This window comes from Cordyceps javanica, chromosome 1 (genome assembly GCF_051103115.1).
Source record: "Cordyceps javanica chromosome 1, complete sequence".
Taxonomy (NCBI): Eukaryota; Fungi; Ascomycota; class Sordariomycetes; order Hypocreales; family Cordycipitaceae; genus Cordyceps; species Cordyceps javanica.
The window spans coordinates 7,373,324-7,394,507 of NC_139295.1; the positions used below are offsets into that span (position 1 = coordinate 7,373,324).

At 52.3% G+C, this 21,184-nt stretch overlaps 9 protein-coding genes across 9 annotated transcripts; 6 read left to right on the plus strand and 3 right to left on the minus strand.

Annotated features, from left to right (window-relative positions):
* Positions 1–938: 938 nt before the first annotated feature.
* On the plus strand, positions 939–1,265 carry V2A60_002249 (uncharacterized protein; the record flags this gene model as incomplete). Its single annotated transcript, XM_083253600.1, has 1 exon — positions 939–1,265. One exon carries the CDS (start codon positions 939–941, stop codon positions 1,263–1,265), a length of 327 nt encoding a protein of 108 aa, XP_083109726.1.
* A 1,059-nt stretch (positions 1,266–2,324) lies between these two features.
* On the minus strand, positions 2,325–3,374 carry V2A60_002250 (ankyrin repeat domain-containing protein; the record flags this gene model as incomplete). Its single annotated transcript, XM_083253601.1, has 1 exon — positions 2,325–3,374. The coding sequence occupies one exon, from the start codon at positions 3,372–3,374 to the stop codon at positions 2,325–2,327; it is 1,050 nt and encodes a 349-aa protein (XP_083109727.1).
* Positions 3,375–4,796: 1,422 nt separating this feature from the next.
* On the minus strand, positions 4,797–5,102 carry V2A60_002251 (uncharacterized protein; the record flags this gene model as incomplete). The annotated part of the gene is made up of 1 exon (XM_083253602.1): positions 4,797–5,102. The coding sequence occupies one exon, from the start codon at positions 5,100–5,102 to the stop codon at positions 4,797–4,799; it is 306 nt and encodes a 101-aa protein (XP_083109728.1).
* A 2,437-nt stretch (positions 5,103–7,539) lies between these two features.
* Positions 7,540–9,334, minus strand: V2A60_002252 (uncharacterized protein; the record flags this gene model as incomplete). The annotated part of the gene is made up of 3 exons (XM_083253603.1): positions 7,540–8,325; positions 8,383–8,767; positions 8,877–9,334. 3 exons carry the CDS (start codon positions 9,332–9,334, stop codon positions 7,540–7,542), a joined length of 1,629 nt encoding a protein of 542 aa, XP_083109729.1.
* A 1,385-nt stretch (positions 9,335–10,719) lies between these two features.
* On the plus strand, positions 10,720–11,039 carry V2A60_002253 (uncharacterized protein; the record flags this gene model as incomplete). Its single annotated transcript, XM_083253604.1, has 2 exons — positions 10,720–10,866; positions 10,929–11,039. 2 exons carry the CDS (start codon positions 10,720–10,722, stop codon positions 11,037–11,039), a joined length of 258 nt encoding a protein of 85 aa, XP_083109730.1.
* A 266-nt stretch (positions 11,040–11,305) lies between these two features.
* On the plus strand, positions 11,306–12,053 carry V2A60_002254 (uncharacterized protein; the record flags this gene model as incomplete). The annotated part of the gene is made up of 2 exons (XM_083253605.1): positions 11,306–11,451; positions 11,504–12,053. 2 exons carry the CDS (start codon positions 11,306–11,308, stop codon positions 12,051–12,053), a joined length of 696 nt encoding a protein of 231 aa, XP_083109731.1.
* Positions 12,054–12,966: 913 nt separating this feature from the next.
* On the plus strand, positions 12,967–14,109 carry V2A60_002255 (uncharacterized protein; the record flags this gene model as incomplete). Its single annotated transcript, XM_083253606.1, has 1 exon — positions 12,967–14,109. The coding sequence occupies one exon, from the start codon at positions 12,967–12,969 to the stop codon at positions 14,107–14,109; it is 1,143 nt and encodes a 380-aa protein (XP_083109732.1).
* Positions 14,110–14,513: 404 nt separating this feature from the next.
* Positions 14,514–18,469, plus strand: V2A60_002256 (uncharacterized protein; the record flags this gene model as incomplete). The annotated part of the gene is made up of 3 exons (XM_083253607.1): positions 14,514–15,231; positions 15,302–17,526; positions 17,627–18,469. 3 exons carry the CDS (start codon positions 14,514–14,516, stop codon positions 18,467–18,469), a joined length of 3,786 nt encoding a protein of 1,261 aa, XP_083109733.1.
* Positions 18,470–19,807: 1,338 nt separating this feature from the next.
* On the plus strand, positions 19,808–21,089 carry V2A60_002257 (uncharacterized protein; the record flags this gene model as incomplete). The annotated part of the gene is made up of 2 exons (XM_083253608.1): positions 19,808–20,416; positions 20,544–21,089. 2 exons carry the CDS (start codon positions 19,808–19,810, stop codon positions 21,087–21,089), a joined length of 1,155 nt encoding a protein of 384 aa, XP_083109734.1.
* Positions 21,090–21,184: the final 95 nt, after the last annotated feature.

The window sequence follows — 21,184 nt, forward strand, 5'->3', positions numbered from 1 at the left end:
ACACATCTTATTCGACTTTGTATAGCTTGGGCAATGCATAGTTCACCTATAAACATGTATCCGTACAGCTCGTTCAGCCCTCGGGATCATTTCTTCCGAGTCCGCGCCGACTCTTCCACCTCTTGCTGCGCGGCAAGAGCAGCAACTATACCACCATAGCCCTTCATTCGAGCAATAGTCATCATCGCTCCAATCATAAGAGATGGCCAACGCAGAAGTCTCTGGATTACTCCAGTGAGGCCCATGCCAAGAAGACAAAATATAGCTTCGTAATGGACTCTCTTTAGTCTGCTGGACCCCATCAGGAAACACAGGTTGGCAACCCGGCGGGCCTTGATACACAGTGCAACTGGGTTAGACTTCGTACAAACGTCAGAGTTCACCTCGACTCTAGGGTCATCGTGAAGAATCCTCAACATCTCTGTGCCAAGGCCCGTGCAGGCAATGTCGAAAGCCGTTCTGGTATGCATCTGATGGGGACCTGGGAGCATCACGGCGTTCGAATCAATGGCGTCGCATCTAAGCAGCATCATTTCAGGCTTGCCAGTCGTCGCTGCGACGTCCCGTCTTACTCTACCTTTATCGTTATTATCTAGAATATTTTCCAGGCATTGTGCGCAGCACTGAGCAGATGCTCCTTCACCAATCCGTACGATGCAGATCCTTTTCCAAGAAAAATCGATCAATTCTTTTTAATAAACTGTTCATCATGCAAAGCTCCATTAACACAAAAAAACCAAACGCGCTGATTATCGCTTCTATCAAACAATTTATTGGGAACCCTTCTGAGCGGCTCGCGCCTCCTGGCCTCGCTTCGTCCGAACTCTGACCCAGTGAGCCCCTCCAACATGGTTCGGCGATCGTGTGTGAGTCGATCAGAGCCAAGCCGGGTTTAATCACCGTCAACTGCAAAACGTTAGTCTTCTATATCACTCAAAATGCTGACAGTTGGGAATACTGGTCGTACCGAGGTTCCATTTCTCCTTGATCAAGTTGAGAAGATCTCGATCGTTGGCGAGCTGAGCAACACGGAGCCAACAATGAGCGTCTTCCTGATCTGCATCACCCGCAAGACGTACAAGACGCTCAGCGGACTGAAAATCAAATTTACCGCAATAAAATCTAAACAAAGTGATCCGGGAAGTTTGAGATTTCTTGGACTCGAAGAGGACCTGGACATTCGCGAGCTGAAAATGGCTTGCAGCGGCCAGCGCCGCAATGTTGACTGCTCCAAAATCCACATCGACTCGACTGTCGTCGTGTAAGAGCCTTACAATATTCGTATCAGGCAAGGTGCAGGCAAGAACAAATGCTGTAACAGCCTCTGGCCTCCAGTTTGCCCTCAGCGCCCGAGGGTTGTGCCAACGGATGACGGTGTCGGGCCGTTGCCGCTCGTCTGATAGTAGCAACGAAACCATTGAGAAGTCCTGCTCCAGCACAGCGAGGTACAGAGCGGTGAATCCATCGTTGTTCCTCTGGTTTGGGTTGACCAAGGGAAGAAGACGCTTGGCCGCTGCCATGTTGGCATGAACGACAGCTGCTACAAGATGTGGGCTCCCTGATCCTGGAACCTGACGTGGTCTGGCTTTAGGGTGGGACAACAAGAGTTCTAATGCGGCCATCCTCCGGTGTGTGATGGCTGCTGCAAGGACGGAGCTGCCAGGCGACAATTCCAGGTTGACGTCTGCGCCAGCCGCTAGCAACGCTTTGAGCAAGGACGTCCTACCCGATCTAGTTGCGAGAAAGATTGGAGTTACATACGTATAGTATGAGTTATCGTCTGCGTTCTTTTTCGTTGTTTTGATAGGTGCGTTGACGCTGGCGCCGCTACCAACTGCCTTGATGACTGTACGAAGCCTGACATCATCATCCACTCCGGACCGGCACAACGCCCATGCCAGGGCTTTCGACGGACGGCTCTTCGAAGACGCGTCATATAAGAAGAGGGCATCTATCAGGATATCCGATAGCTTGCGACTGCATCGAGCGATCCGGCTTATATCGGCAGTACTTTGGGTCGAATAAGCGATGCGAATAATGATTTGTGAAGGCAGCTCGGAGAGACGGTCCATTGAATTCTTGTGTTATCAGACTCCGCACAGTAAAGAAAGAAGCATCGCGGCGAAACTCTTGGTATCCTATTCAAAAATATGTGTGCGTTTGATTATATGGGGGCTTTCGTCTCCTGCTGTCAATATGCTCATTTCCATTGCAACTTCCGTGGTAGCGCGCGCTTGGCCAGTACGAGCCAATCGCCATCTGGCAGCCAACCCAGCTTCTCCTTGAGCAACTTGGCAACTTGCGTGATTACGTTTCGGATATCGCTAGTGCGTATAAATATTCGGCCCTGCCAAGAAGCTCTGGAATCTCTCCCTAAGAAGATATACCAAACCTTGCAAGTTTCTCCAGTCGAGTCCTCGTGCTGGATCAATCCAGTAATCCGTTGAGCAGGCGATCATCCCCGAAGACGTTTTTATTAGCGTAAAAAGGTCTCTGTTGCGCATTTTGCATGCCAGAGACTTGACCTTGCCGATAATTTGAGCAGAAAGCTGCCACTTCACATCTTGCTGTAACAAGTATTCGGCGACATCATCGTGGTCGTTGTCCGCCGCAAGGTTAAGGAGTCGACTGAGGCTCAGTGAAGACCCGGCAAGTTTTTCCTTCTTAAGCAGCAGCTTCACAATATCGAGATAACCCCGTTGACAAGCAATTTCGAGGGGCGTATAGGATGATGGCCACCCGTTACCAGGCGACGGCGAATATACGTCGACGCGTTCGCTCTGAGTCAGTCGGGTGACGATTTCCAGAGACGGGGACCGCATCAAAGCACGCTTCAGAGCCCCGCGAGTCGAAAACGTACATCGGCTTTCTGGCTTTTCAATCAGGTTTAGGAGATGGTTGACAATCGGGAAACTTCCGTGTTCCACAGCTTTTTGAATGATGGTAACTTCGGAGTAGTTCTTGGCTTCGGTATAAAAATGTTCGTTGTTGAGCATCAACTCGGTCAGATGTAGGGACTTGGCCTCAATAGCAGAGAATATAGCAGGTTCTTTATCTTGAATACGCGTGAAGTTCCTACTTGTGCGCGCGCCGCACTCGATAAGATACGCGGCCACTTCGGGGTGATCCCCATGGATGGCGAGGTGGAGAGGAGTCCGATACCCGAACTTGGCTCGCTGCGGAGTGACTTCGGCAACGCAATCAAGCGACGCGCCAGCCTCGACAGCTTTTTTGGCCACGGAGAGCCGCCCTTTGATGGCAGCAAAAGTGAGGGCGCGAGACGATCGGGCCTCACCGGGCTGAGTGGCTGGGCACTCGCGATAACCACACGATTTCCGTGCAACCAGGCGCTGCACTTGCTGAGGGGGATCCATCTCGACAAAGACTCCCTCATGACATAGACACCCATGACCGTGTCTGTAAACCGAGTCATAACTGTACAGATAGCCGTCCAGTCTCTCCTGAAGAAGCTGGCTAGTGCGCGACAGCCTGCTGATATCGGCAAGATTGCCTAGAAAGCCTGCGATTTCCTGTAGAAGTTCTATAGGCAAATTTGGTAGAGAAAGTTTGTTCGGAATGGGTATGGCGTTTTCTGATTGGCATTCCGTAGCTGAAAGGGAATTCTTTGATGCCTGCTTTCCTGTTATCCGTCCTCCCAGGTTGTCTAGAATGCCGCGGACTTGTAGCAGCATCTCTGTATGCTTTTTTTGAGCGCTCATGTTGTGGTTGGTTATATGACGATGATTTTGAGAGTTTGCATTTGAGATCAATCGATGCGTGGTAGCTGGTTAAGTATTTTTTGAAGACTGTTCTACACGCCGCAGATGCAGCGGTCTTTGCCGCCTGCCCACCGGCCAACCGCCTTTGATGTCATGTACCACAAGGCGGGAACAAACTTCACGATGAGATCTCTTTTCGTTCCAAATTCGTTTCAAGCAAATCAAAGACTTGTTACCGGTGTATTGTTTCAGAGTTTCTAAACTGTGTACGGGCCCGAGTTGCAAGTTCGTTCCATCCCGCCGCGTATGCTGTCTGTTCCCAACATATGAAAAACGTTTCATCTTTGTTCATTGTTAGGTTCAATACCTCTTCCTCCAGTTGAGCATCGCGAGTTTCACATGCAAGGCCAACTATGACGTGTCTAGCTGTCGCAGGCTTTGTGGAACGGATGAGGAAACCAACATTGCCGGGGTGGGCGTGGCAGAAGGCCATCTTGGCGGGTGACGGCTCATCGTAACCACCGGAATCAACATTGGTCCGAGCGTCATCGTGTAGCAGCTTTACGATAGTCGTGCTTGGAAGACTGCAAGCCAGTGCGAATGAGGATAGCACTACTGAACTGGGCTGCGACTCGGGATTACCAACCCGGGCATCATTCGGATTTGTTCTCTCGTCTGAGAGCAAAAGCGCAACCATGTGGTGACTCTGGTTCTGGACGGCCAGTCGAAGAGGGGTGACCCCCCCCCGCCCCCCCTCTGCCGATCTGGTTCGGGTCGGCACGCGGGAGCAGTAGCGCGGCAAAGTCGAGCGCGTCCCGGGCGACCACCGTCAGCAGCGCCGTGTCATGCTGGCTGCACCAGCTCCCGAAGGTCGATGCCCGGCTGCGCGAGAAGAATGCGTACAACGTCGACGTTGCTGGCCGCCATGGCGTAGCCGAGCACCGAGATGTCCAGCCAGCAGGTCGAGTTGACGTCGGCGCCCGCCCGCCGCCACCAGGATCCGCACGAGCGCCGCGTTTGCCGGTCAGGGCGGCCACGGAGATGGCCGTCGTGTGGAACGACGTGTCGCCCAGCCTCCTATCTCGTCCTGACCGCCGGCGGAGACGCCGAGCGTGGCGTTGACGTCGGCGCCCGGGCGGCGAGCGACTTCCTGATGACGCTGTTGACGTGCCGCGAGGAGCCCCCGTAGCAGGAGCTGATCCGGAGCGCCTCGGGGCAGTACACGGACGTGGCAACGTCGTAATCGTAGAGGTATCTGTCGAGCGTCTGGAACATGCGGCGGTTCGTGCGGGCAAGCCTGCTTATGTTCGCGGTGCTTCCGAGGAAGGATGCGATGACGAGCAGCATTTCCGGGGGCAAGGTGGTTAGGCTTATGCCTGTCATCCTGGTGATGGGTTCGGCATCCGACGTTCTCTTTGATTTCAATCCCTTTTGGTCTTTGCTTGAGAAGCCGCGAGCGGCAAAATCGGCGAGACGGCGGCTGCGGGAAAAGGTTTTGACAGGTATCGGAACTCGTCTCCGTCGCCCGGTACGGGTCGTTGCATGATAAAGCACCCCGATCACGAAACTCGGGCAGCGGTGAGCGGCTTCAAGCTCCTCTATTGGCGTATGTGCCGGAAGTGACTGCACCAATGTTCACTGCATTTTCCAAGTTCGCGGCATTTCCAGCGCAGTACCCTGCAGGCAAACACAAGACGTGGTCCCCAGACATTCGACGTTTGCGCGCGCAACTGAGGGGTTTTGAGTCAACGAGAGACTTTTCCGGCCTGTTGAGGTATTTTTGCGCCTGAAACAAAAACAGTTTATGGGCAAATCAAACCGTTCATGTCTGTTTATTTGCTAAGGATGCCTCCTTAATTCACACACTGGCTGCGTAGCCCGGGGTTTTGCTCATGATTTGGCGTAGACCAGAGCAAACGATATCAAGAAGTGGCATTTGTAAAGCAAGAAATCTCAATATACAGCTAAATCGAAGCCATATACTTCGCTTCTACGTGGCTGAGTGCCATCCGCACCGGTAGACTTTGGGTAGTGACTTGCACTTCTCCGAGGTGACGCACAAGGCCAATTGTTTGCCATGTCACTGATGATTCAAGCTGTAGTGGTGTCTTTCCATTCTCGCAAAATAGATTCCGCAGGAGCGTGTGTCACTGATAGACAGCACGACCACTTAGAATTCGATTGAGTTCAGTGAAAAGAACTAGACCCTGCAAGGCAGGACCAATGCCGTAACGGTCCCAATATATAAAGTAGCTGCCGCCATCACAAGCAATATAATCATCGGGAGATGGTCAATTGTCATTTACCATGGCGACGTTAAAGGCCTCAGGGGGGGAGCAGAAGCTCTCCGCAGGTTAGTGATGATAGAGGTCGAGGTTGCGGCCAAGACTAATTGCTGATTGCAGCAAGTCGCATTGACTAGCCGCCTAGAATAGAGGCTTGGAGTACCAGCCTGCAGAATTTGGATCCGTATTGTAGATTATGCGCACTAGAAGGGTGCAATTTGCTTGTTCATCATCATCGAAGCGTCAATATCGCAGCAAGTACCCAGCTAGTCGGAACCCTCAAGCTGCAGACTATCGGGCAGACCCCTGAGAGGGGCTCGGTCAGCTTCTCTGCAGCTTTTCAAGTGGAAGTAGATTGACAATCAGGAAGCAACCAGCGCACGAGTGATACAGACGGGAGTCAAAAGGCTTTTCATGCTACCGAGGTGACTTCGAATCTGTCATCTGTCGCTCACCTCTTGTAAGCTGCTTTGCAGCAGTCGCAGCTTCGATTAGGTTTCTTCTTTTTACATTAATTTTTGAGTAAAATTACACTAATAGTCTTGTATTACTCTCGAAAATAGCAATGAAGAGGGCGCAACACCGCCTTCCGTGGCTACCCTACAGTAGTCATCGGCAGAGGTCCAAGCAACAGGGGACAATTCAGCCTCGTTTCAGCACGGTCGAATTTCTAAGCATGCTGTAGTATTTTTTACTCTTTTATTCGTCCTGGTATAGGTTTCGCCAGAAATGGATGCTCAATAGTCAAAGTGCTGTTGTGCTGACAGTGGCGAGCCAAGCTGTCTCTTGAGGTGGGTATCCCGCCCGTCAGCTGTTCGCAATCTTTAGTGAGGCTTCTGTCAGTTGGGTTCTAGAAGGTAGCATATAAGGTGCCCTTACGACACAAATTGAAATCTCGGCTCGGAACGATGTCAATCTTGACACCCGCATCGACGGCCCGACAGCCCGCAACCTAATCGTTCTGCCATGCTGCCAAACTGAATACACAGCCTGAAAATTGTGAAAGTATAGCAGGCAAGAACACACATTTATTTAATGAATACAATAGTTGGTTGGACACATGCCAGAATAAATCTTGCCAATCAGGTGCAGTGCGCGTCGTCGCCCAGGAGGCGCGCCCGTGATGCTTCTCTCATGGTGGTTGGCATTTTTACCTCTCTCATCTGTAATGTATGTGAATTTCGATAAGGTGGCATGCTTCTCTTGCATAAGTGTTTGTCTTGTGTTTAGGTGACTGGTAAATTTTCACGATTCGTTCATCGTGCGGTCCGTCTGGTGTGCATCATTCATCTCGGCTCGACATGAAAGTCACAGACATGCATGGGAGAATGAATCAGTCGAGTTCTCTGGACACACACTGCCTGCAGAAAATGAATTATACAGTGTGCAAGATACAGCCTCTGGGAAACACTGTATCGAGTGTTGTATACAAAAGGGTGGCCTAGCTCAACGCGCGAAGGGCCAAAATATGTTCAAGCGAGAACATTGCTTCTTGAATTAGGCACAAACAAGCTTCATTAATGAATGGTGAGCTCTCAATGCCCTCGAAGTTTACGACCCTCTATGAGAACAACGGGGCCTTGGTATTTCCTACGCCCACCAGCATAGTAATTAATCAACGCCATGAGCAGCGTGGTGCCGAAAATGACAGATGCCCAATTGAATCCCTCCCAGGTAACAGGATAGGATTCGGGCCAGAAAGTCCAGAAAAAGCCCCAAAAGGAGAAAAGTACGGCGGCAATGTTGATAGAGAGACCCCAGCGACCGAGTGAGAAGCGAGCAGGTGGAAGCGTATGGGGATGGAAGATGCGGCGCCACATTATACAGCCAATGCTGAAGAGATAGCACTGAAGCAATGATACTGTGCAAAGCGAGACGACTGCATTGAAGGCGACCTCACTGCCTAGGTATATAAAACTGAGGAGGATGCTGAAGACGGCAGAGAAGATGTAGGCGTTGGTAGGGATCTGACGCTTGACGTCAACCTGGGATAGCCATCTCGAACAAGGAAGGCCGTTATCGCGCGCAAATGCAAAAAGATCGCGGCTCACGGCAGCGAAGTAGGCGAGCTCTCCAAAAATTTCCAGGACGAGAATGACGACGAGCAAGATGTTGAGCCATGGCTGATCCATCGACTGACGGATGACCCAAATGCCAGGGTAGCCAGTAGGATCATCAAGAGCGGTAGGAATATCGACTACGTGGTAGCAAAAGGTAAGAAAGGTTAGAAATATGAGGCACATGTTGATTGAGAACCCAATCATCATGATACGGGGGACCGTCTTGGCGGCGTCGCGAACTTCTTCAGACATATGGGCAGCCTGTACAAAATTAGCGCGGGTCAGTAGCATGCTTGTATGCAGCTGGCTTCTACTTACCGTATCAATGCCAACATGCGACGCTATTCCGGGCATCTGGCCGACGAGAATTGATAAGAGTAGCGACGGCCAACCCCCACGATTTTCCCAAAGCGCCCAGACGTCGTGGTGGCTGGTCTTGGGCACATTTACCCATATAGGAGCTATAAATGCCACAAAAGCGAGAATATGAACGGCAAAGACGGCATTCTGCCAATATGGTAGAGCTCGAGAGCCCAAGACGTTTGCCGCGAGGGCAACCAGCGTGAAAGCAATATTAATGATGGTGGCATGCCATCTCGGTGCGTCGTAATCCATATTAGCTGTCATAATAGCCTGAATAACAATGCCAACTTCGAACATGCCCATCGCATTACCGGCCTGCCACGCTAGAGTCGACGTCCACCTGTTTAGCTGTTAGCAAAACTTGACAAAAACTGATCTGGATCTCAATACACCCCCCCCCCCCCCATAGCCCGCCGACAGAGACGGACGGAAGCAGACGTTCAACATACCCTGTCAGGTAGCTGAGAATCTTCTGATAACGCTCGGGCGCAAATTCGCTAACCCAATGGTATTGTGCACCGGCAATGGGCGCCATGCTGGCCATCTCGGCCATGCTGAGGTAGATGGGGACGAAGCCGACAAAAGACCAGATCAGGCTGTACATGACGCCGGGGCGGCCGCCGTCCTTCAGCCCCTGCGTGAAGACGAAGATGTTGGTCTCCCATGCTGAGGTTGCCAGCGCGACAAAAGAGATCATGGACAGCGTCCGGAAGTGACGCACGAGCTCCTGCCTGCGCCCCATGCGCTGCATCGAGGCCACATCGCCGCGAGTCGACTTGTGCACGGGATCGGTGCCGTTCTCGTCAACGTAGTTTGCACCGCCGTCAGCGGCGGCGGTGACCTCGAGAGGGCCGTCCTTGAAAGCGCCCGGTGACGAATGCGCGGACTCTGGTGTTGATGCCCCCATTCTGAAAGCCCGTTGAGCGATGTGAATGGCAGAGAAGATTGGGGGGGTTTTATGAGTAAAGACTTTGGAACAGGAGTGTACCAAAATACAGTGTATGGCCGCCGAGCATCTAATAAGTAAGGCTGTATCAGTTGACCACCCGTCCTCGCTTGAGCGTGCCGCACCGCATGCGGCGAGGCCACTCGCCTGATGACCACATAGTTGCCACCCAACACAACAACCTCTATGGCGCGGCTGCGTTGGCCGGCTACAGATGAGAGTTGATCGATCACCATTCTACTTACTCCGTACGGCCCTAGCCGTCCCGGTCAGTGGCAGCTGCAGCCTGCAGCCTCGTGCCACGTCCCAAAACATGCATCGAAGCTGTGAGTGGCCCTGGCGTGCACATTCGAGACAATGGGTGGCCCAGGCGTGCCAGTCTGAGAGATTGCCTTTGCCTTCGTTGTCTGGTCCCCTGATTTGTACTAGCAGCCGGAGCGGGCGCGCATCGCCTTTTTCTTTAATGAAGTTGACTCCATCAGACGACGCCTCTTTGGCCTTGTCACAATCCAAAGAGGGGGCGTGAGACAACAAAAAGCAAGCACACCTTCAGGGGTGGACAAACAGCATGGTTCGTCCGTTCTTGGTTCCTGTGTTGAGATTATGGACATTGTTGAGCAGAGTACTCTGTGCTGGTAGACTGCCAACTGCTGGCGCCGCAAGACCCTGAAACTAAGAATGGCTCCCAAAATATTGCTAATGACTCTCTTGAATTGCCCGTATTTCAAGAATGAATGGCTGATTCCCTGCTGAGGGACGCTCGCCAGCTACCCAGTCCATTGCCAAGATGGCGGCTCGGGTAAGTAGCATTCAGAACCGCACGAATCCTTGTACAAGACTGAGCAGAAGACCTGCCGAGGAGGCAAGATATGCCAGGCAAACTTTACCATCACACACCAGTAAGTAGCTCGAGATTGGACTGCGATGTTCAACGCCACGAGCCGACAACCCGGGCGCCACCTTTGTTCGACGTGGCTTATGGAGCTGGAAGTCCCCGAATCTAACCGAATTAAGCCTGAATATGCAGAAAAATATTCAGAGCGTGGAGATGTTTGTGTGGCGGGAGATGGGGTAGTTGCGTAGATTGTCCAAATACGCTGTTGGTAGGCAGCTTCGTGCGCCCAACACTCGACGGCATACGGTATCCGTGCATGGTGGCTATATCGATGAAAACCGGCGTACCTCGCCGTTGAAACTTTAGCACCTGGCAAGCCTTGATTGTCGATTTCGGGAGGCTGCCATCTTTTGGCTTTGTCAACTGCTCCTATACACCCAATTTGCTGGTCCAATTCTGGGTTCAAGTCCTTCGGCAGCGGGTGCAGTCTATTTTCTTTGGTGGACTTGCCATGGCTAGCGATAATCATGGGCCGTGGCTCAATGTAGCCATGGTAATATTCATGACATGGTCTCTTCTCTTCTATTGGGTGCGCCTCTGGGCAAAACTCCGCGTAAAGGCCCCCGGATCGGACGACTGGGCGGTCACCGGCGCACTGGTAAGCGATCACACATTTGTGGCAATGACAGAGATAACATGGCGTCTCTTAACCTTTTCCAGGTATCATCCATCGTTGGGCAAGGTTTCATGTACACAGCGATCAAAAAGGGCTACGGAAAGCGAAGCGAAAGCCTGTCAGCCGCCGCCCTCGACAGTATCAACAAGGTATAATTCATCAGCATGCTCGAGACGAGAAACGAATTTAATTATTGTGTCAGTATCTATATATCGGAAATTTCATCTACATCATATCTGTTGGTCTCACGAGAGTCGCATCGGCGTTTGTAATCGAGCATATTTCGCACCATGGGCCTCATGCACGGCCAGCAAGGATGATGGCGTGGCTGACCAGCGGCTGGACGCTTGCGTGTGTGTTGGCAATCGCTATCAGACCGCCATATCAGAGTCCATGGTCGACAGTGGACGGCCAAAGTATCATGTTTGTACGATGGAGCTCTGTCGAGGCCAGCGGGTTAGCTATCGAGGCTGCGCTGTGGATGCTCACGATCCATCTTGTCTGGTCGCTGCAAATGCGACCAAAAAAGCGCATAACTATAGTGGCTGTATTCGCATTCCGCCTGCTGTAAGCTTCCTTGGCCCTCATCTACAGAATCTGGCTGTTGACTGCGTCGCAGGATAGTTCCCATCATCATCTTCCGCCTCCATTATCTCAACCCAAGCAGAAACGACGACGTCAACTATTCGACAATACCTGCCGCCATTCTGACCGCCGGCGCCTTGCATTTTTCCATCGTGGCCACATCTCTCACGACCCTCAAGCCGTTCATCACCGTCTTCCGCCAGCCCGTGCTGACCTACGGCAGCGGCAGCGGCGGCACTGCTGGACGCAGTGACGACCCGTGCGATACGTACCACAAGCTGGAACTGTTCCGCCGCGTCAACCGCCAGCAGGAAGTGTCCGGCGACTCGGCCAGGTGGCGGCCTGATCAGGGATCAGCGCAGAGGCCGATCGTGGAGGAACCCTCCAAGGCTTACACACCCAAGGGACGGAACCTCGGAGCTGACGCGGGTCGTCCGTATCACGGACATGCTAACCGGCCGCCACGCCGCATGAATCGAGCCATGAGCGATGGCGCAGCGGCTCCGACTCATGCGTCGGAGAGGATTTGCATCCAAAAGACGACCGAAGTGAGGGTTTGGTACGACGATTATATGCTAAATTAAATGCGTACTTCCGTCGCGCTTTTATCATCGAGTCACAAACTGGAACCTATCAAAAGCTACACTGTTAAGGGACTCGGCCACCTACAAAGGTGGCGTTCGCATGGTCTAATAGCAGGCTGTACCTTGGTGTATGAGCAGAGCATAGATACACTAGGACTTACGCCGTATGATTCTAACATGCGAGTTTGGAAGAACGAGAATTTTGAGTCTATGAAATCAACGTCGGAACGTCAGCCGCGCAGTATCGGCCTCTTCATGAAGCTTAATGTCCCCTACATTACTGTTTTGACGCCCATGTAATATAGTACTACTACCCTAGTTAGCTGGTATTATGTCGCAACAGTCTCTATGAGCCGTCATTTCAAGGTGGACCATTCACCGGGAGATTTACGTGAGTGAGGCATGATCAAAATGGCAGATAGAACGCTGCATCGCCACTGACATGGATGTAGCAATCACTATAGACGATACTCAGTTACAGACCAGTGTTTTGAGTCGAGTGATGACTTCAAAACTTGCCGCAGATCTTTATTAGTCACGCATTGGCGCCCCCCAAAGCCACATGATAGCCACGAGCGCGATGCTGCTGCATTCGAGGCGGGGGCGCTTTCAGCCTCACGCAACTGCGACAGACCTCCTATTTTCTCCATCGGTCAGCTGTATTCCTACAGAAACCTCGCGTTGTAGGTCCTACGGTCGGAGTAGAATGATGTATATGGTGGTCAGAGACTCGTTCACAATCTGCCGCAAGCTTGAGTTCAAAACCCCTTAGCTGGCAAGCACAAATGTGAGTGCACACTAGTTCCTGGTGAGCAATACTTGTCGTGGAAACAGCCTAATCACGGCATAATTCTGACAGCATAGATATTCGATGACACCACTCAGTTCGAGAGCAGGATACGAATCGTTCCGAATGGCGACACCGCGGAGGGCCGGCCAGTTCCCCATCGCAATTATATGCGCTCTCGCCCTCGAGCTAGATGCCGTCATCAGACTGCTTGATAGCCCACCGACAATTGTGCCGCATGAGGGGCAAGATCACATCTTTCTATCTGCGACGTTTGCTGGCCAACAGGTGCTGCTCGTGAAACCTCAGGAATATGGAAAGCTCGATGCGGCCTTGGCAATGCAGTGCTTGCAGCACCAATTTGGCAAAATGGAACTTACCCTGATTGTGGGAGTCTGCGGTGGCGTGGCCCAGCCCTGCTCCAACGGCACCAGCATACCTGCGCCTATATTCCTCGGCGATGTTGTCATCAGTAAATCCATTGTCAACTACATACACGCGGCTGGGATAAGCCCAGAAGGCGTCCAGATGAAGAGCGCGATCCCACAAGATGCAGCGCCGAAACTGCGCCAGCTTCTGGGCTATCTCAATACGGAGTATTACATGACGCAGCTGACGTCCGAGTCTGCAGCAATCTTGGGGCAGCACTTCAACGACTCCAAGTACGCCTGCCCAGGAGCATCTGAGGATCTCGCGTTCGACTCCGCGTACCACCACGCTCACCGCTATCACTGCCCGACAGGCAGCTGCACATCGACACCACCGAGGTTCTGCAGCAAAGCCAAGTCGACAACGTGTGCAGATCTCAACTGTGATCTTGGGATGGCCCGCCGACGCCCAGATTATTCCCAAACGGCGCGACGGATTCATGTCGGAACATATGCTTCGGATGACGTTGTCATGAGGGATCCACGGATACGAGATTCGCTTGCCAAAAACCACAGCGTACTTGCGTTTGAAATGGAGGCGTCCGGGATTTGGCAGCTGAATGCCGCCTGCTTGGTGATCAAGTCGGTGAGTGACTACGGAGACAGCCATAAGCATAAGCATTGGCAGGATTATGCTGCGGCGTGCGCGGCTGCTACAGCAAAAGTCTTTGTGAAGCGCTTCTATCCAAAAGGTAAAAATGAAATGTCGGAGTGCCTGTATTTTGATCACCATCAGCTTTGTGTCGGAGTCGAGCTTTGCTCATCCCTTGAGAAACGCCATGGCGTCTTGGATCGCTACTCAGCCAACTCAAAGATGACATTGCACCGAGAGAAGCAGTAATAACTAATCAGTCTCACTTGCAGACTCGTCACGATGTGAGTCTCGCATCTTGTTCAGTTCTAAAGTCGCAGCTCCCTGGCCGCTGTGTCTTTTCCCCTTGCATCTCCGCCGCGTCATAGGCCAAGAGTTCTCATAGACGATTTCGGAAACTGTAGTGATATTCATCATTCACTAACCATATCCAAGTTCCAAAAGATGCTCCATCAGACTGCACAAGTCTTACTGAATGTACGTACTCTTCGATTGGCTATATACCCCAGATGTAAGAGCACGTACTGCGGGCACTGCAGCTATGTCTTGTTACAATTTACGACAACGTGAACGTTCTACCAGTGTTGATCGAGATTTTAGGGGCACATGCTGCTGTTCGGAGAATTACAGCTCGGAGGGCCTCCCCGTCGACCATGTCAATGCTTGATTCATGCAGTCAGGGGCTGCCCGATGACCTGTTGCAGAGCTTCGTGCATACAAAGTCCTTCCAAAGCTGGCTTCAAGGTCAAAAGAGTATAATTGTGGCCGAGTTTGGGAGCGAGATGATTCAGGCGGAGCCTGGCAACCTGCGGCAGTCTTCAAGCAGCCTCATCGCGTCTTCACTCGCAAGATATGCCGCAAAACGTACCCCGGAAGGCCGCGTCTTCTATGTAGACTGCACCTGGGCCTTGGAGAATCCTCAGCGGACAGGGACAAGAGTGCATCAGCTTCAGCAAAAAGAATCGGAATCCAGCATCAGCACTGCTAACAAGGCCATGGCTCTTTTGTTTTTGCAAATCTTTTGTAGCCAGTCGCAGCAAGAACAGCTTTTGCTTGAGTGCCTGACGCAGCTGCCGCACAGCGCTCAGTCAGAGTTCCAGTCCGTGTTAGCCGACACCGGACTGCCACCTGCAGGAGCAATTGTGCCAGTCATTGCGTATATTCTCACGAAGAAGAGTGGGAGAGGATATTACCTGGCCATCGAAAACATGGAGCTCTGCAAGCCCTCAGAGAAAGCCAGGCTGCTTTACGATCTCGAGGTGCTTTGTGCAACACCCCAAGCCGGGGCTTGTATCGCAGTTTCTCAGAAGCCGGGTGATATGACTCTGTACAAAGCTCATCCATACATCTGCGAAAGTACTGAATACAGAGGTGTGTACAGCTGCATAGCGCAACTGAAGTATAACATCGAGATTACTTTTGATTCTGACTTTCAAACCAGAATTTTTGGGCTCGCTATATTTTCAAGACATAGAAGCCCGGAGGATGCAAGTATCTCCCGCCACAGCCGAGACGAATTCATGGATTTGGAGCAATTCCGACTATGTTGCGTTTTCGGGGCAAGAGTCTGGAATTCTCTGGATTAGAGGAAAACCAGGCAGCGGAAAGTCTGTTTTAGCCAAATTCATCAGAGACACTCTTCTCAAGCGGCTGCAGGCCAAGGAAAAGGGCGAAAGTGGTAGGGCTCTAGTTGGCGATTGGTTCTACCATCGCCGCGGAGGCGGCCACTACATTCGGCATTACTCATTTTTGCGCTCTATACTATATCACTTGTCAGAGCAGTCCCCGGGGATTTTCGTATCATTTTGTAGAGACACTTATCGCCTGATGGATCCACACAGCATATCGTGGTCAGAGGAAACCCTGAAGCGCACGATTATCAATATTTGCCAGGGCCCCATGCCAGTCATCTGCATCGTCGACGCAGTAGACGAGGCCGAGAGTGCTGACATCTTGTCTGTGATTAAAGAGTTTGCTGGAGGATCTACGCGCTCCAAGGCAAAGTTTATCGTACTCAGCCGACCTGTAGTTGCGATTGAGCAACAAGTGATTGGCTGTCGGAGTATCGTGATGGAGATGGAGAACCAGAGCGATATTGAAAAGATTGTGTGCAAGGGAATCGAATCTCTGCCCCAAGCGCTACATGCTCTTGACCTAAGCGCGCGGTCATCGACGGAGTGTGTGCCGAGGCCGCGAGGTCAGCCTCGAATGCCAAGGATGAAGCAGCCCCGGTCGCGATCTATGGGAATAGCCATGGCGCATGAGCAGCTAGCACTGCAAGAGATTCAAAGAATGCTCATTAGCAACGCCCAAGGCTCGATCCTGTGGGTGAAGCTAGTCCTGGACCAGCTGCTTCGACAGGCGAGCTCCTCCTGGACTTGCACTCTGGACGGCCTGAGGCAGGCTGCCATGCAAATACCCCATGAGCTCAAGGAGTATTATTCGCAGATTGTCTCGGAGATGCTGCGTCATCGCTCGCAAGAGGACATCGAGAACATGCGTCGACTTCTCATGTGGATTTGTGCAGCAGGCGAAATCGGCGACGTGACCTTGGAGAGGCTCTGGGAGGCTGTCGCCATCATGAGGGACAACTTTGCTTCCTCCACCATGGATGAGATGTGGGAGAGTCGAATGCTTCTCAACTCATACGACGAGCTGTGGCGCAAGATATATCTGACCTGCGGCCCTTTTATCGAAATCTATTACCCGGGCCTCTCAGTTGAGGAATCTCGGGGCTACCACTATGGTGCCGCATCAGTTGTCCAGCTCATGCACCAGTCGGTCCGAGACTTTCTCACTGAAAGTCCCTCCGCGGCAGAATTGTCCTTTACCATTGCTGGTGCTCGAGACTTTGTGCAGAGACATTTGACCAATTATTTGAGAATCACTGGGGAGTTTCTGCACAAAAAGGACTCCAACAATAGTCAGCTTGATTGCGCGGAGCTTCTGGATTACCTTGACGACAGAAAGCTTTTGGAGCTTGCTCTAAGTCCCATGAAAGACGGTGCAACGGCGGACTCATCGGTAAAGACGTGCTTCAATGTCAAAATCCCGCCTCTGCATGATCCGTCGCCGCAATCTCTAGAGTTCCATCTGAGTTCCGCACTTTCCATCAATGTCCACACGTTTGAAGACTTTCCATGTGTACTCGAACAAACCCCCAAGCATGGTTTGACAAGCCGCGTCAGTCTCACGAGAACACATCTCGCAGCTAACCGCCTCTTCTACAAGGCATGTAGCGACGGTCTAGTTACAGCAGTGCTCAACATGTTAGCTTTGGGTTGGGACAGAGAGTCGCCCCCTGCCATCAGTCAGCCCATCGTCATGTATGGTGTTATTTTGGCAGCGTCAACGTGCCAGATCAAGACCGTACATGTCGAGTGCAACAGCAGGGGCGTCAGCAATGATACGGAGCTAGAGGATAGTTCCAAGGAACACGAACAGTCCAGTGCGCAGATTGTCAAGCCGAGAGAGCAGACAGACAGAGAGGCTTCCGGATCATTACCACGGCATACACCGACTATATCGAGCCAGTCTTATGCAGCAAGTTCAGCGCGCGAAACAGGGTCAATCACTGATATACCTGAGACATGGAAAGGACGTCTCACCAATCAAACGGACCCAGCGTTGTGGCAGAGCGACTGCGAACGCTGTACTAGACTAAAGGTAAGCAAAACGCTGATACCTTATACGCTCTATGTTTTTACGAAAAGTCGGGAGACTGTGCATGAGTGAGGAAGGTTACTGATCTATAGCAATCTATCAGATCCAATGCCTTGCCTTTATCGACAAGAATGGTGCTCGGTATTGCTGGAGCTGCAAATCGGCGGGCACGGAATGCTCGCTTGCGAGGGCACAACTTCCTCCGCCACCTCTACCACCACTCCGCCGTCCTCAATCCATTAAACAAGAGATCGGAGCGGACGGAGAAGAAGAAGCACAGACCAAAATGGAAGAAGAGCCCATGTCTGTGGCCGCAGCAGGCTACCGGCAGGGGACAACAAGAAGCCCAGAAGAGCGGCGGAGACTTCGACAAGAGAGGCTGCGGCACTGGGATGGGGCGCGGCAGCAAAGCCAGGAAGAGAGGCAGCGGCGTCTGGAACAGAGGCGACGGCGTCTGGAAGAAGCGGAATTCAGGGAGAAGCAGCGCAAGGCGGAGGAGCGGCGCGAAAAGGAGCGCTACCAGTACGAAGACCGATGGGTCGCGGCACGGTGGCAGGTGACGGTCTGGGTTGACAACGCCGCAGAGTCAAGCGGCGGCGGCGGCGGCGGCGGCGGCGGCGGCAGCTCTCTCTTGCCGCGAAACGGCAGGCCCAACTCCTCCGCGTGGACGTGTCGCTTCAAGGAGTGGTCGAGCTTCCTCGACCTGACCTGCGGCACAAAGGTCCGCGCCCTACAGCAGCAGCAGCAGCAGCAGCAGCAGCAGCAGGGTGGATGGGTGGTCGACTACGAGAGCGGTCGGCACACTGGCCTGGACCCCGTGCCAGAAGACGTCGAGCAGGCCATAGCCGTGGCGATTCGGGGGGCGAAGAAGAGCGCTGCCGCGCACAGTGAAGCTGAACAATGCCGCGAACAAGCCGGCGTGCTTCGGGGCAGCGCTAATAAGTAAAGACTGCTATCAATAATCATGAAATATGCTGAATAGCTCGTAGGAAATAAGTTTAGAATGTTCGTCAGGTGTGAGTTTAGAGGGCGCAGGGGGGGGGATTCTCTTGGCAGGAAAGTATCCATTCTATTTTCGCGAGCTTCATGCCCATCTGAGACCTGGTAGACGCATTCCTTAACAGTTGCCCAAAGACATTTTGTGTGTGAATCTTGCGCGTGAATGCTCAACTCAATGCACGCAGTGCTTGACTACTGATACCAGCCGTGGCAAAACAAAGACGAAAATAGTCGTATCACTATAAGATTTTTCATCTAATCCATGTCTAGTCGTACAAGGTTGTTCCAGAGCACTAAAATTAAAGGGGCCCCTGTGGCAAAAAATAGATAGCCAGACCGTCGGATCATCACTGGGTGGCAGTGGGTGCTTACTCTCGCCATGCATGAGGCTGAGGCTGAGGCTGCCTTGCCCATGCCCTGCACCCGAGTCACGAGAAGCCCTAGCATGTAAGTCGAGCTATTCGGGGACAGTTCCAAGAAACAACTTTATTGCAAGGTGCGATCGCCAAAGGTCCATTCTCGTTAAACGCCCGAAACCTCGCGTGTCTGATTAGCCAATGTACATTTTATATTTCCGTACGTTGAGTAATTCCATGACAGAAAACCGTTGCATTTGAGTAGCATTGCAAGGGTACACCCATTCAAGAAGCTATCGAGCATCAGACCAGCCACAGTGAGAACTTGCCAGGTTTGTTACAGGGGTTCAAACTGGCACACTGGACAGAGTGGCGACTCTGGAACTGACGAGCATACGAGGTATGGGAGAGATGTTGTTTTGCTGGTGGTTATTATGTTGATCAGAGCCCGCGTTGAGCCTTGTCCATTTGCTCGAGGTGCCGCGGAAAGGTTAGAAAGTCAGCCGTGCCCGGTAGCGTCGCAGCGGCCTGGCCCGTGATGTGCATGTGGGAGTGGAACCTATCCCAAGTGGAAAAAGGCAGACAATTGCCTTGCTCTTCTGTTTCATTCTTGCGCCCCAGTCCGGGCCGGAGATTACCTCTTTGGGACGAAACCTTTACAGGGCAGACTGTTCAACACATCATTCTAGGAGAAGGCTTCACGCTCGAGCCAACGTAGCTTACTTGCCGCCATCCTAGCTAATACAGATTTAAAGTGGTGGGTATATGATCTGGTCGATCGTACTCGTTTACCCAGTGGCTACGAAGCGATGAGAGATCAATATATGCTATTATAAAGTAAACCCCGCCTTCTGACCCCCAAGTTTGCTCGTTGATGATAGCACAGAAACAAAACAATCAGTCTTTTTCTTGTTGAATATCTTTAGAAGATGCTGTTTCCTACAGGCGTTGGCCCATTGTCTGCGACGTGGATATTCCTCTTGTCATCCATACTCCTCGTCGCTCAGGCAAAGACGGACCTATGCGGAGGCATCATCAAAGATGAGAGCCTCTGCCCGGGCATTCATAGTTTTCAGACGGAAGCCCTCTGCCTTCGACGGCAAAACAAGCTCGTCGATCTCATGAGCTGCGTCGCTCCCGTTCGCAAAGGTCAGTCGGAGGACGAATACTGCGACCTGATCTTTGACGACCCCAGCGGATACGACAAGTACGGACGGGCGGAAGATCCGAAATACGTCAACTGCGTGACGCCTCGGGCTGTCATTCTGTCGGGGAGCAACATGCCGGACTGCTTGAAGTGCTGGACCGGCGGCGCGATCCGCTCGTGCCCAAAGAGAGAGCCCATCTTTTCCGAATGTCTCTGCGACCAAAACGTCGACGACGCGAAGCTCTTGTGCCTCTCTTCCTGCTTTCTCTTCCCCAAAGGCTACAGGTTCCCCAAGTTTTGCGGTACTGGCCACTCCAAGCGGGCTTTGGTAGGGCCCGGGGCGGGCCTAGACGCTCGAGCTCAGTCCGACAGGTTGAGTCCAAACTTGCAGGTCAGTCGAGAACGTACAGCATTTGATCTTTTTTCCTTTTCACCTGCTTGAAAGACAAACCCCATCGTTACACCTTGGAGACCATCCATAGAATATGCAGAAGAGGTTCAGGCTAACAATCGGACAGGATGTTGGAGGCACTTTCTACATCGACAGGGGAGGCCGCCCAATCTTCCTCGACAAAAATGGAGATCCCATCTTCACTGGGCCCAACGAGCTCTACAGCCTCCCCTACTTTGACGAACGTTTCGGCGATGGCTCCAACGGCGAGCCAGTCTTGATAAAGCGGTGCTTTGTTTACCCGTACTCGCCCAGGTTGTGGTGTTACCAGTGGTATATCCGCGCGCAGCAGGCAGGCGACTACGACTATGCCAAGGGAGCGCCGCCAAGAGTCACTTACACCTCGACCATCAACCACATGGAATCTGTTGCTACGACGCAGACAATCGCGCCAACTTCGGTCGCAGACCCGACAGTCACGCCTACCGCAGCTGTATCGCCAATCACAAAATCCGGAACGACGGATGGTGGGAAGGGGGCCCAAGAAAGCTCGGGTGCCGCATCCACCACTGCGTCTGGCAAGGGTTCTTCCATGGCGGCCTATAATTCTGTGCCTCTGTTGGTGGTTCTTGGTCTTCAGGTTCTCTTTGTAATGCGTGAAAGAGTTCTATAGAACAAGTTAATGTTGAAGAGTCTAGCTAGAACGTTATATAATATGCATCGTCTTTGAATATATGCCATCACGAATACCTAGCAAGCGTTGCGCAC